Genomic DNA, 14,534 nt, shown 5'->3' on the forward strand with positions numbered 1-14,534 from the left:
TGTAAATACACCAAATCAGCACTCTGTGTCTAGCTCAAGGTTTGTAAACACATCAATCAGTACCCTGTGCCTAGCTCAAGGTTTGTAAATGCACCAGTCAGTGCTCTGGGGACTTGGAGAACTTTTGCGTCTAGCTCAGGGATTGTAAATGCACCAAATCAGCACCCTGTCAAAACAGACCAATCAGCTCTCTGTAAAACAGACCAATCAGCTCTCTGTAAAATGTACCAATCAGCAGGATGTGGGTGGGGCCACATGAGGGAATAAAAGCAGAATGCCCCAGCCAGCTGTGGCAACCTGCTGGGGTCCCTTTCCACGCTGTGGAAGCTTCGTTCTTTCACTCTTTGCAATAAATCTTGCTGCTGCTCACTCTTTGGTTCCACACTGCCTTTATGAACTGTAACACTCACCTTGAAGGTCTGCAGCTTCACTCCTGAGGCCAGCGAGACCAGGAACCCACTGGGAAGAATGAACAACTCCTGATGGGAGGAACCAATAACTCCAGACATGCCGCCTTAAGAGCTGTAACGCTCACCGCGAAGGTCTGCAGCTTCACTCCTGAAGCCAGCGAGACCAGGAACCCACCAGAAGGAAGAAACTCCGAACACGCCCGAACATCAGAAGGAAAGAACTCCAGACACACCAACTTTTAGAACCGTAACACTCACTGCGAGGGTCCGCGGCTTCATTCTTGAAGTCAGTGAGACCAAGAACCCACCAATTCCAGACACCATTGGATCTGAGTTAGCAGAATGGATCTAAACAGCATTTCTCCCTGATACGAGCTTCACTAGCTCACCTCCTCTTAAAGAGATCATTGCTTCGACAGGGAATCGCCTATCATTACACTGCCAGTGGATTTTTGTTTGCCTTTATTTCCATATTTCCTTTATATTTGTAGAGTAATAGTGTTTCCAGTCCCTGGTTTCTAGGTGTGTGCAAATTAAGTTTTTTTCTCTGTGGTTATGGGAGGTCAAGAGATACTTTTTCCTTTGATGCTTTCTTTGCCTGGTTTTCTCACTTAAGCCTCATTATTTTACAGTTATACCATGTGAGACTAGCGACCCTTGGCATAACAATTCCTTGATTTAAGTACTCATGCTATATGATTTTTTTTCAAAATCTACCTGTCAGTCTTGAACACCTTTGGAAGTCCAGTTCCTTGTTTCCTGCAAGTTTTTATTTAGATCTTATTCATGTCACCCAAGATCAAAAGTACAAAATCATCCTTGATTTCTTTCTTTCTCTTTATAACCAGTCATCAAGTCCTACCAACTTCTCTTTTGCAGTTGTCCTACATTTTCCTCCTCTCACTGGCCGAATCCTAGTTCTAGTTTGGGCCTGGCCTATTTATCCAATTCTTTTTAGCATTCATTCTATCTCTCTCCAAGCTATTCTACATACTGAGCTAACTTTCTCATGTTAATTCCCTGCTTTAGGAAACAAAACAAAACAAAACAAAAAACTGCAAGCAGTTAATCTTCCTATCAGTATTTCAAATAGTTGTGAAGAAACAACAACAATAATAAAAATAGTAAATATTCAGATTTCCATTTTCCATTTCCAGATATCTTAATTAAGTAGGTTTGAAAAAGAGATCACAAAAATATATATTATTAAATGAGTAACTCAGGTAATTATCACCAGGTAGTCCAGCTGCTTTATGAGAAACACTATTTTATGATTCTTTTACTTATCTACTTCCTTTTTCTCTTCACTAACTTTTGTTTACCACTACCGTAATTCACTGTCTTCTGAAGCCACTTTCAACCAATTGCCAATTAGAAGAATTTTAAATGTATACAACCAAGCTGCACCTCAACCACCTTGGGCACATGTTCTAGGATCTCCTGAGGACTGTGTCAAGGGCCATGGTCACTCATATTTGGCTCAGAATAAATTGCTTCAAATGTTTTGCAGAGTTCGAGGTTTTTCATTGACAAAGCTACTCTAATTTCAAATCATGCATGTCTATGTCTCTTGTATATCAATTAGTCATGTACTTCATGCTACTACTTATTGTTTATACCTGTGTCATAGCTTCTCCACTAGGATAGAAACTTCTTTAAGGCACTAATCTCACCTTGTGCATACATATCCCCTTACAGCACTTAGAACAAATATGTGATATATATTTGTTAATTTAACATACTTTTCATTATCTCTGTGGCACGAAAATAATGTTTCAGGGGCCATGTGACAAAAAAACAGAATCATATTAGATGTGCCTCAAAAATAAAGGGAACAGAGTTGTTGAAAGTGAAATAATAACTTAAAAAGTACTAGTCTGTTTGGAAGTTTTGTTTATATGTAAATGCAAGTGTGTGTGTGTGTGTGTGTGTGTGTGTGTGAATGTTAACATTAGTCAAAGAGTAAGAAGAATTACAAGGGGACCCACAAAACCTTTACCAATCCATGTAATGTTGTCAAAGATAATAAGTAATATCTAATTTCAAAATCAAAGGAGCATTGTCCCAGTCATTCTTTACCACTTTTACCTTTTACCTTGGAATACACTAAATTCTATTGTTTGCCCATGTATCTATTATTTTATTACCACTTTATATGTTTAACCCATCAAATGTTCTTGCAAATCTGATACAATTCACAATTCACTGTGAAGAATTATAAAATTATACTGTTATTAATTAGTCCAGGTCAAAATCAGATACATTTTGGACAAAATCGATCATGAAAATATATGGTTAATTATAATGTGATCTTTTATATAAACGATAAATATCAAAAAGGTGGAGTAGTACAACAATAGATATTATAACAGCATTTCTTTGAAAGCATTAGAACATGGCATCAAACATAATTTACTAGACAAATTCTGTATTGTGCAGGAAAAGGAGTATTTACTATTTTTTGAAATACATCTTTCATCTTCATAGTGTTATCTATACTATTCTCTTCTTTGGGATCTATCTCACATTTTTATCTTCTCTGCTATCATCCACACAGCACCTGTGATAAAATCTGGGACAAAATAAAATTGAATAATACTACATCTTTTTATTTGAGGAGAACTCACAGGCCAGATGTATTTGTTCTTGTATGACAGGGACAATGAATGATTAAGGAAAGTCTCAAAAATGAGATGACCTTTAAACTGACCCTTGTAGAATAATTGAGTTGATCTGAAAAACAATGTAGAAAGGACATTTTGAAAAGAGAGACTTGTGTAAGCAAAGACATTTAGGTATAGACATTCCTTGAAGTTAAGTGAAAAGAATGCAATGAATATAGAAATTCAGAAAAGCAGTTACATAGGATATGCCCAGTAGAACTTCAGAGACTGGTGAAGTTGAGACAATGAAACCTTCTGAATGTTCACTCCTATGTACATCTTTTCTATATGGTACTTTTCCCCATATTTCTTTTTATTATGTAAGCATAATGCTGAATTTATTTTTGTCTATTTAATGAGAAGCTTTTTTTTTCTTCTTTCGATAGTCAACCAGTAAGATCAGCTACTTGTTAAAGTTGGGAAAATAAATATTTTACTAACAGAAAAAAATGCATTATCCATAAGTGATAAAAATAAATAAAAACCAACTAATAACTATGCTAAATCTTTAGCAAGTTATTACTTTAAGTGCAGACCTGACCTTGATTATATTACAACAGAATGGGGATAGCCAACGCCTACAACCATAATCAATAATGAAGAATTAATTCTGATAATTTCCCTCATATCTATCAATGTTAAACTACATTTTATGCTTATGTTATTCATGTAGTTGCATCTGTTTTCTATTTCTGCAAAGGTTGTTATTTCTGTAACATAAGTGACTTAATAGATTCCAGTTCTTCTGTGCATAGTTTCATTTGCATTTAATAGGGCTTAGTGTGCCTCTACTGAAATAGGAGTTTTTCTAAAGCAAGAGGTTTAGAGTGACTGTTGTATCACTTGGGGCCTCATTATTAATCAGTAATTAATACTCTCTGGAAAGCATAAGTTTGCCAAAATATTTGGCATTCAATGAATGGCATTTTGAATCCCAATTTAAATTTGGACTAAAAAGGCTTAGAAAAAAAAATCTAAATTATTTACTATATTAATTATAAGTACGTTTCCAAGAATGAAGAAAATTGTATCTTCTCTCTTTCGTTCCAGCCTTATTCTTAGGTATAAGAAGGAGAACTATTTTATGCATTCCTAGATTCTTAAATATTTTAATTTTGCTTGCCCATGGCAGCAATATGTTTCCCTAATGAAATACATATTTTTTCTCGTATATGCAGAAATGTAATATTTTTCTATTTTGAAAAGTTTGATTATATATCATTGTCATCAGTTCAGCAAACCAATTTGGGATCAATGGAAGAGCACTGCCTCAATGCGTTTGGTTTCAGAAACGTATTAATAATAGTGTATACCATGTTTCAAATCACATTTCCAAGGAAACCTATAGTGCACAATGCAATTTTTTCTTGGACAGACAATTTTATGCTATCAGTCCACTGGAATACATTTTTATTTCATTGAAAATATAATTTTTTCAACCATATATTTATATAAGATGCCTAAAATTTCTGAAAGAAAAAATGCTGTTAATGATATTATCATGTTAATTTTCATAAACTCCTCTCCATATTTTAAAGTAATACATTATTAATATAGTTTCTAAAACAGTGGCCGTATATTTGTACTATAAATATAAGGCTATGATCATTCCTGGGATTTTGGGACTAAAAAATAATATGTGACAGGCTACAATATTGTTACCCAAGTTATAGCAGGGATACTTTTGTAAGTCAGTCAATCATAGGTAAAGAGTCATTAGCATTATTTGTCACAGACCTTCTGTTAGAAACCACAAAAGTCAGAAGAATGAAATGTATTACAAGCTTGTACCCTACAGCTAAAACATAAAATGAAATCAATAGGATTTGAGTTGTTTTACCCTCAGTTTAAAGTTTATCTTAATTGTCTTGTAATTTATTCCTGATTGAAAGTCTAGTTATTGAATCAAAACACAATGACATATTTATAGAAAGCTATGGCTTTCTTTTTTCATGTTTAAAGATAATTATAATTTTACCATAAAGCAAAAATTGCTACTTCAATTATAGAGTTACATAAATCAATCTGTGCTGTAAACTTGCATGTTACTGCTTTTGCTCTACATAAAAATGAAAGAATGGGAATGACTCTGTGGCAGAAATATTAATATAAGCTTCTATAGATGTTCTGGGTACAGGCTTCTTGAAGCTTCTTTGGGACCAAATAACATTATATCCTAAAAACCCAGGAGAGTTTGAGTTTTTCTGCAAAGAAAGAGACTATGGATAGGAAGAAAAGATGACTCATAATTTTGAAATAATGTATTAGAAATAGCAATGCATTCAGCTGGGTGCGGTGGTTCACGCCTGTATTCCCAGCACATTGGGAGGCCGAGGCGGGCGGATCACAAGGTCAGGAGATCGAGATCATCCTGGTTAACATGGTGAAACCTCGTCTCTACTACAAATAAAAAAAATTAGCCGGGCGTGGTGTCAGGCACCTGTAGTTCCAGCTACTCGGGAGGCTGAGGCAGGAGAATGGCGTGAATCTGGGAGGCGGAGCTTGCAACGAGCTGAGACCGTGCCACTGTACTCCAGCCTGAGTGACAGAGTGAGACTCCCTCTCAAAAAAAAAAAAAAAAAAGAAAAGAAATAGCAATGCAGTCACATTTGTCTTTCCTTTTGAATCTAGTCCAATAGGCCCATAGACAGTTGTTTTCAGATAAACACAGAGATTGGCTCTTCTGCTGCTAAAGCTTAAAACTTTTATTTGTTTTATCTGAGCTCTTTCCTCAGGAAAGGAGGACCTTCAGGCCTCTCAAAAAAAAAAGTAAGTTTCAAATAACTGAAACTTACCAGATCACTGCCCCAGAGGCCTCCTTGCTCCTCCCCAGTTCTTGTTTTCTTACACTCTTACGTTTCTTCCCTACTACATAAACCCCCTAGCTTTAGTCAATCAGGGAGATGGATTTGAAACTGAACTCCCATCTCCTCAGCTTCAACACCCGATTAAAGCCTTCTTCCTTGGCAATACTTGTTTTCTCAGTAATTGGCTTTCTGTGCAGCAAGCAGCAGGACCTAGACCAAACTCCTGGTGTTTCATTAACACTTTGTAAAATGAAGATAATTATTTGATCAAATTAGTGGTCAATATGGGAGTAAAGGAAGAAAATACGGATGCTTAACAGAATGAGACAGGAAGAAGAGATAAAATGTAGGGAGTCTAGAGGGCCAGAAAGTTTGAGTGCAGGAAGAATGAAAAATCAACACCTAATTTCTAACTGAATTGAAGAGAGAGAAAACTCCAAAGCTTTTCAGATTCCCTGCAATTTCAAGTACTGGGAGGAAGCTCCTAAGCACATTCCCATGATTAAAACAGTATACTGTCTCCATCTGTAATAATGACTAAACCACTGTTATGAAAAGGCTGCAGATCAGGGGTGGTGAGGTGGGAGTGGGCAGAACTGGAGCTTAGTTAGCAGTCAGCCATCAGGTGGATTGTATGAGTTGTATGTATGCTACAAATTTGCATACTGTTAGCTTGATATTTAAAACGCTTCACAATCTGGCCTTAATTTTCCAGACTCACTCATGCATTGGACAAATCTTTATTGGGTGTATTTATGTGCCATGCATTTTAGGCTATTGGGATACATCAATAAACAAAACAGATACAAACTTCTGTCTTTGCGCAGACTAAATCCATTTTAACAATATTCACTAAATTTTGTTCTACAGTCTCACTGAAACAATATTCTTAATATGAAAATATAGAATATAATTATAAAATTATATTATTTTCTTTCATACTATCTCTTTTATCCTGCTAATATGGGCTAATATCTTTCCTGCTGTTGAATAAAAGCTCAAGAAATTTTATAATTTTTAAAAAAATTGTTAATAGTACTATGGTAAAGGTAACTTTAAAAAGAATTTAAAAATGATTCTCCAGTTCAATATATTAATCTAATACTCCAAATTTCATTTAAAGGTAAAATGTCCTTCCCCAGCTTAGATATGTTAATGGAAGTTCCTCTGCCTTTGGGGAAGAGGCTGTAAGATATTTCTTTTTACTTTTTTCTTTATTAACTACCACCACCTCCTTCATTCACTAGCAGTTGATTTTTATCACTCAGACTTCTATTACCTGACCTTGGAGATTATGGAGAAAAGGCATGTAAGGTAGGTAGCGAAGTTCCTACTTCAATATTACTGTTGTGAAATGGCTGAATACTCTTTGGGTCAGACCTGGGTTTAAAACAGACATGGTCAATGAGAGCATCTTCAGCACTGGTATGCTTTTCTTCAGCAACTTCAGTTTGCCAGTATACTTCAGTTAATTCCAGTTTGTCATTTTAATAGGAATTCAGCGGTCTATGTCCAGTTTTTGCCTTTTGCAGTATCATCACTCCTTCAGGTAATCCTACTGAACAGGATTTAAGAAAACTGGCATTCACCTGTGTCCCAAATCTGGTCCTTTGGGTTGGTTTGGGTATAATTATGCAGGCAAAGAACAGTCACAGGCTCTTTGCCTGCATACTTATAGAAGCACAGACCTCTCTAGATGTAGCTGTAATATAATGTAATACTCCAGTCATTGTAATTGCTTGTTGCTCTTTTTCTGTCTACATTTATCTGATATGTCTCAAACATGGATTTGCTGTGCTAGGCCAACATAAGGGCACAGCGTTTTTTACTGTAGTTGCCAATGTTAAACTTGAGTAGGGAAAGCATGTATTTCCCCAGCCATTGTATTTTGGGGAAAAGTATACTGTTGAAGTGAATTCAAGTACAACTTTACAACAACCCTCCCCTATAAAGGAATACTCACACAAAGTCACTTCTAAATTTTAATTCGCGTGACCATTTTCAATTCTCCTCGAGAGTAATGGTGTTCAGAGTGTTAAACTCTGTTACTGGAACATGATGGTTTTGGTCTAGGTTCTGCTGCTTGCCACACAGATGGGCAATCACTGAGACAATGAGTATTGCTAGGGAAGAAGGTTTTAATCTAATCGGGTGCTGCAGGTGAGGACATGGGAGATCAGTCTCATGGAGACAGATTCCTCATGGCTTGGTGTTGTCTTTGCCATAGTGAGTTCTCACAAGATCTGGTTGTTGAAAATTGTGTGGCACCTTCCCCCACCACTCTCTCTCTCCCTTGCTACTGCTTTTGCCATGGGATGTGCCTGCTCTCCCTTTGACTTCCACCACGATTATAAGCTTCCCGAGGTCTCCATAGAACCAGAGCAGATGCCAGCACCATGCTTCCTGAAGAGATTACAGAACCATGAGCCAATTAAACCTCTTTTCTTTAGAAATTACCCAGTCTCAGGTATTTCTTTTTTTTTTTATTTTATTATTATTATACTTTAAGTTTTAGGGTACATGTGCACAATGTGCAGGTTTGTTACACATGTATACATGTGCCATGTTGGTGTGCTGCACCCATTAACTCTTCAATTAGCATTAGGTATATCTCCTAATGCTATCCCTCCCCCCTTCCCCCACCCCACAACAGTCCCCTGTGTGTGATGTTCCCCTTCCTGTGTCCAAGTGTTCTCATTGTTCAATTCCCACCTATGAGTGAGAACATGCGGTGTTTGGTTTTTTGTCCTTGCGATAGTTTGCTGAGAAAGATGGTTTCCAGTTTCATCCATGTCCCTACAAAGGACATGAACTCATCATTTTTTATGGCTGCATAGTATTCCATGGTGTATATGTGCCACATTTTCTTAATCCAGACTATCGTTGTTGGATATTTAGGTTGGTTCCAAGTCTTTGCTATTGTGAATAGTGCCGCTATAAACATACGTGTGCATGTGTCTTTATAGCAGCATGATTTATAATCCTTTGGGTATATACCCAGTAATGGGATGGCTGGGTCAAATGGTATTTCTAGTTCTAGATCCCTGAGGAATCGTCACACTGACTTCCGCAATGGTTGAACTAGTTTACAGTCCCACCAACAGTGTAAAAGTGTTCCTATTTCTCCCCATCCTCTCCAGCACCTGTTGTTTCCTGACTTTTTAATGATCACCATTCTAACTGGTGTGAGATGGTATCTCATTGTGGTTTTGATTTGCATTTCTCTGATGGCCAGTGATGATGAGCATTTTTTCATGTGTTTTTGGCTGCATAAATACCTTCTTTTGAGAAGTGTCTGTTCATGTCCTTCGCCCACTTTTTGATGGGGTTGTTTGTTTTTTCTTGTAAATTTGTTTGAGTTCATTGTAGATTCTGGATATTAGCCCTTTGTCAGATGAGTAGGTTGCAAAAATTCTTTACAGTAATGTGCTCTAATACAAAGAGATGAGTGAGAAAGTGATGAAAAGATAAGAGAAGATTCAACACTTGTATACTAGGAATCTCCCAGTGAGACAGAGGAGGGATAGAACTTTGGGTTCAGATCACCTCTACTAGAGCATTATTTCATGCAGTCACACTAGTCACCAGACCTTGCACCACTGTAAGGTGATGGCAGCATCACCTCACTCATGCCATCCCCAATGACCACAAGACTTTGCAAGCTATAAGTTACCTAGAGAAACCAAGATGAGGGACATTCTACCATACATCTTACTCAAGGAAGTTAGCCCCCAATATCCACATGCACAGAAGGCTAAAAAAATGACAGTGGTGGCGGGCGCCTGTAGTCCCAGCTACTCAGGAGGCTGAGGCAGGAGAATGGTGTGAACCCAGGAGGCGGTGCTTGCAGTGAGCCCAGATCACGCCACTGCACTCCAGCTTGGGCAACAGAGTGAGACTCTGTCTCAAAAAAAAAAAAAAAAAAATCACACGGAGATGTAACATGTTAATGAGACGTGTGACACATGAAGAAGCAAGTCATCAAACTGTGCAAGTGCTATAAATTCCCGTTTCTACATGCTTTAATGTCACTCCTTTCATGGCTAGGCCTGTTAAAATTACTCTCTTGGCTATCTCCAGGGAGGCAGCAAGAGGACTTTCTCTTTTCCGGGCTGCTTTCCTTGTGCTCCAGCATAAGTTCCAATAATGCCTGGAGTCTGGGAAATTTTCTTAGCCTTCTGTCAGTTTCTATTGCACAAGAGCATAAGAACCTGTGGCCAGTAACACCAGAATAGATGCCAAATTAATTTTTTAAAAAAAGCTAGAATTAAAAAAAAATCCCTAAATGAGACTTGAACAGTTATACTACATATATAGAAAATGACCCAGAATTGCCAACATGTAGAAATACATTGACAAAAATACTGAACTCTAAAGAAAAAATAAAGGCAATTATTTGGAAATTCAGAAATAAGACCAGTTTGTCATTAAACATTTTTTACAGTAATGCTTCAAAGAATAAGAAAATGGAATGAAAAATTTAATTTAAAAAAGAAAATGAGTCAAGTTATCCAGTCAAATTGGTCTTCAATGTTAAAGCCCTAAGATAAGCTTTTCTTAATGCACCAAAACATAGGAAATAGTGTCTCTATAATCCTGCATCAAGGACTTTACTTGGGAATGGGTTACTGATAACAAAATGACTGAATGTGTTATTAAGAGGGATAAAACAATATCACTTTCAATTAGATGTGTGGGAAAATATAAGAGATGAAGCAGAAGCATTGCTCACAACAGGAAAGATATGAGCAGTGCAAAAAAAAAGTGTACCATGTAATGTAAAAGTAAGTCTTAGAACAAATGTGGGCAAACTACAGCCCTTTGGTCAAATCCAGCCCACAGACAGCCTGTTTTAGTAAAATGAATTTTATGGGAGCATAGCCAAACCCTTTGGTTTACGTATTATCTCTTCTTGCTTTTAAGCTACAGCAGAGTAGAGTAGTTCCGACAGAGACCATATGACCCAGAAAACTAAACATATTTGTCATCTCAGTATTCCCATTTTGAGTATAATAGTGAATCAACTCATTATTTTGAAAATCAATAATAAAAGGAAAGAATAAAGTTTTTTTTTCTTGTTTTTCCTATAGTTGGTGGACCTCAGGGTAACTGAGTATTTGCTATGGAGACGTTTTTCTTTATAAAAATATTTTGGCTAATGAATATAGAAGTAATAAAAAGAAAAAAATAATGGATTTAGAAAATTACTATTGGTGGTTGCTACTATCTATATCACAAAAAGAGAATCAAAGAGATTTAATGTTTAAGGAAGGAGTGAATATCACCTACGATTTATTTGTTTAAAAACAAACCAAAAATAACCTGGATATGATCAAGCCTCCAGATCTAACTACTTATTTCCTGGAAATTAAGGAAGCAGAAAGAATATGAAATGACCACTTGGAGAGACAGTCATCAATCCAGGCTTCAGAAATGTGGTTTCCTGCACAAATAAATATCAAGGTGAATAAAAGAGCGTAGTGGTGAAGCCTACAGATTAAAAGAGACTTAACAGACCTATCAACCAATGGCAATGTTAGACCTTATTTTGATTCTGATGTAAATAAATGTTCAATGTGAACTGGATATGTTTAATATGAACTATGTTTAATACCAACTGGATATATATTGATATCAAATAATTTGTTACTTTTGGCAGGAGTAATCATGATATTTTAATTAAGTTTTAAGAGTCCTTAAGATATACATATCAAAATATTTACAGATTGAATGTTATGACTCTGAACTGCTTCAGAATAATGCAATAGTGGGTAGTTGAGAGCATAGAGGAATGACTATTTCCCAGGGCATGATTATGTTGAGTTAGGGAGTTGATACATGGAGGTTCACCGTAATATTCTCTGTAATTTTTGTATGTTTGAAATGTTCCAAGTAAAATGTTAAAATATTTAAATATTCCTAGTGTTAAACTTATGAAATTAGCTCTAAAATTTTACATTTTAATTAATTTGCATTTAAATATTAAATCTAATCACATCATGGTTGCACAATTTACTTTGAAAATAATTTCATTAACAAATTTTTGGTAAAGAAGTCACAATAAAATACTTCTTTAATGAATTACACTTCTGATTTTTATTATCCTTATTCAAATGATATGTGGTAGGGCAACTAATTCTGCTGCAGAGATGAATATTAGCTAACTAATTAACCTCGGTTTACATAATGGTTGTATTTGCATAGCTAATGGGCTGGGGATTGACTATAGGCCATTAACAGTTATTAATTAATGAGATTGAATTAGAAATATATGGGTTTTTATTTCAAACTTAGGAGGCAAAGGTCAGTCATAAAAGGTTAATAACAATATTCAAAGAATTAGGCAGTAAATATTTTAGCTTTTAGACTTCATGCATTTCTGACAGGATAATTCATGAACTGGTTTCACCTCTACATGCATACTGGGGCACATGGAAGTATACACATGTGCATTAGAGAAACTTTTATTAGCCTCAGATTTACATGTAAATTAAAGTAATGGGAGCTAGCTGTATTCACATATAAGAACTTAATGCACCTCTATTCATAAAAATCACAGGTATTACTTGAGAAAGTTCTACAACCTAACATTTTTCTTTCTTAAACTGTTCATTTGTTTCAAGGAAAGAGTGCAGGTACATTTTTCAATTAATCTTCCTCATTTTTGCATTTGCAATAAAATAGGTTACATTATATAATTTAGAGTTACTCCAACCTTTCCACTCCTCATTTATCCAATTCAGTTTACAATTGGAAGCATCCTCTATATTTTTAAAAACATAATTGCCTGTAGTTTAAAGATTTTAGAAACTCAAAGAACTCATCTGCTATTTTTAAACAATTTAATTATGTGAGTGATGCATAATTATTGAGGACAATTCAATTCCTTTAATTTCAAAGACACCTGTATAATCTGATTTTTCAAATGATTTGGTTGTATCTCTCCAAGGAACTGAGCAGCTCTCTACACTAAATCAGTAAATGAGGTTCGCGATAAATGAAAAGGAGTGATTTCTTTTTATGATCAACTGCCAAACTGATACAGAAAATTCTATCCTGCATCTTCTGCCTGTTGCTCCTGTCTTGCTTTCTTTTCTCTCACACTGCCTGGGTTCTTGCTTTATGCCTCTCCCCTCTTCTTTTTCCCTCTTCTCCCTTCTAAGAACGCTCGCTTGCTGAAATGCCTTGAAATGATGTCCAGGGATAGTCCCTGGGTGAATGTTTCAGATCCTGTTTCTCATTTCACACTCTGTCTGGGCCTCTATTCTATTAATAGTTAACTTAAACTGGATTATCTTGAGTCTTCTAGATTTTAAAAGGGTTGCTCTGATTACAAAAAGATGATTGCTTAAATGCAAAAGAGTATTACCTCAATAGTTGGGAAAAGAATAGCATTTATTGCATTATTGATAACATCTTTAAATCTGTGTCAGTTCCCTTCACAAATTGGCTTTTATATGCTTCTCTGTGGGGGTAAACTATATGACACAGAAATGTTGAAGTTCGGAGTCACAGAACGTGGGCTTAAATCTGTGACGCTTTGTTTACCGTCATTTAAAAAAATAACCTTTTTAATTATTAATAAAATCTTGCCTTTGTAAAACAGGGTAGTAATTCTCATTTCATAGATTAAAAATGTAGTTTAAAAAGTGTAAATTAAAAATGAAAAATGATGCTACATATAAATTACAATAAATGTTAGTCGCTAATTTTAAGATGATTTTTTCTTTTCTCGAAGAAAATATGTAAATACAAGAAGCCACACAATTCAGGCAATTTCTAGTAGTCATTCATTAAAAATATCTACTTCCCAAGGTTTATCCAGAGCTTCACAGTGGGACTAAGTTTTATTATTTAACATACACAGACAATGGTGGTATTTTAACAATATTGGATACACAATTTGAAAACAGTGTTTTATTACCTTGACATTTCAGGAGTATGAAATCACTCCCTGCCTTGTCATATATTAGCTGTTTAAACGAATAGGCAATCATCTCAGAGTATTAATGATCTTTCTATGTTGTCCACTGAGAACGATATTTTAGACACAGGTATTTCATTTAAAAAATTAGAAGAGACACCATACAATTCTCGTAAAAGCTTTAAGTAGTATAACTTACTTTTTGAAGGAACTCGGAGATTGGCAAGGACCACTTCCAGGGAATCAGCTTGGACTCGAAGTACATAGCTTGTCCTGGTCTCATAATCCAGAGGTCCATTCACATAGATAACACCTGTGATGTTATTAATTCCAAATGTATCTAGAAATTAAAATACAATTACCTGGTCATTGTCTTTACGCTATAAGGAAAGAAATTCTCTTTAAAAGGCACTGTGATTTCAAAAACACTAAAAATGCCTATTTATAACTAGAGTGATGCATGAAAGTGACAAAATGCTGGCTTTTGGAAACTGTTCCAGCTCTTTAAATGATCAACATCAATACTTCGCTAAAGTCTGCCCTGAAATTGTAGGGTTTTTTTGTTTTTGTTGTTTTGAGATAATCCTGGAAAACAATGTTCTATGGTCAATTACATTTGGGAAACACTGAATAATATATTCTTTACCTTAGATTCAGATGGTCTTCTGTCACACTAAAGGCTTTCAGAAGTTGTTTCAAAGAAAACCATCTAATTTTGTTTAACCAAAAT

General features: G+C 35.6%; 1 protein-coding gene across 2 annotated transcripts in view; it reads right to left on the minus strand.

Annotated features, from left to right (window-relative positions):
- PCDH15 (protocadherin related 15) overlaps window positions 1–14,534 on the minus strand; it is a 1,779,889-nt gene that overhangs the window by 118,243 nt on the left and 1,647,112 nt on the right. For both annotated transcript variants that reach the window (XM_055092816.2, XM_057298896.1), the window contains one exon: window positions 14,004–14,144. In XM_055092816.2, the coding sequence (XP_054948791.1) occupies window positions 14,004–14,144 (141 nt within the window). The remainder of the gene's footprint in view (window positions 1–14,003; window positions 14,145–14,534) is intronic.

The sequence above is a fragment of the Pan paniscus genome, chromosome 8 (assembly GCF_029289425.2).
Source record: "Pan paniscus chromosome 8, NHGRI_mPanPan1-v2.0_pri, whole genome shotgun sequence".
Classification (NCBI taxonomy): Eukaryota; Metazoa; Chordata; class Mammalia; order Primates; family Hominidae; genus Pan; species Pan paniscus.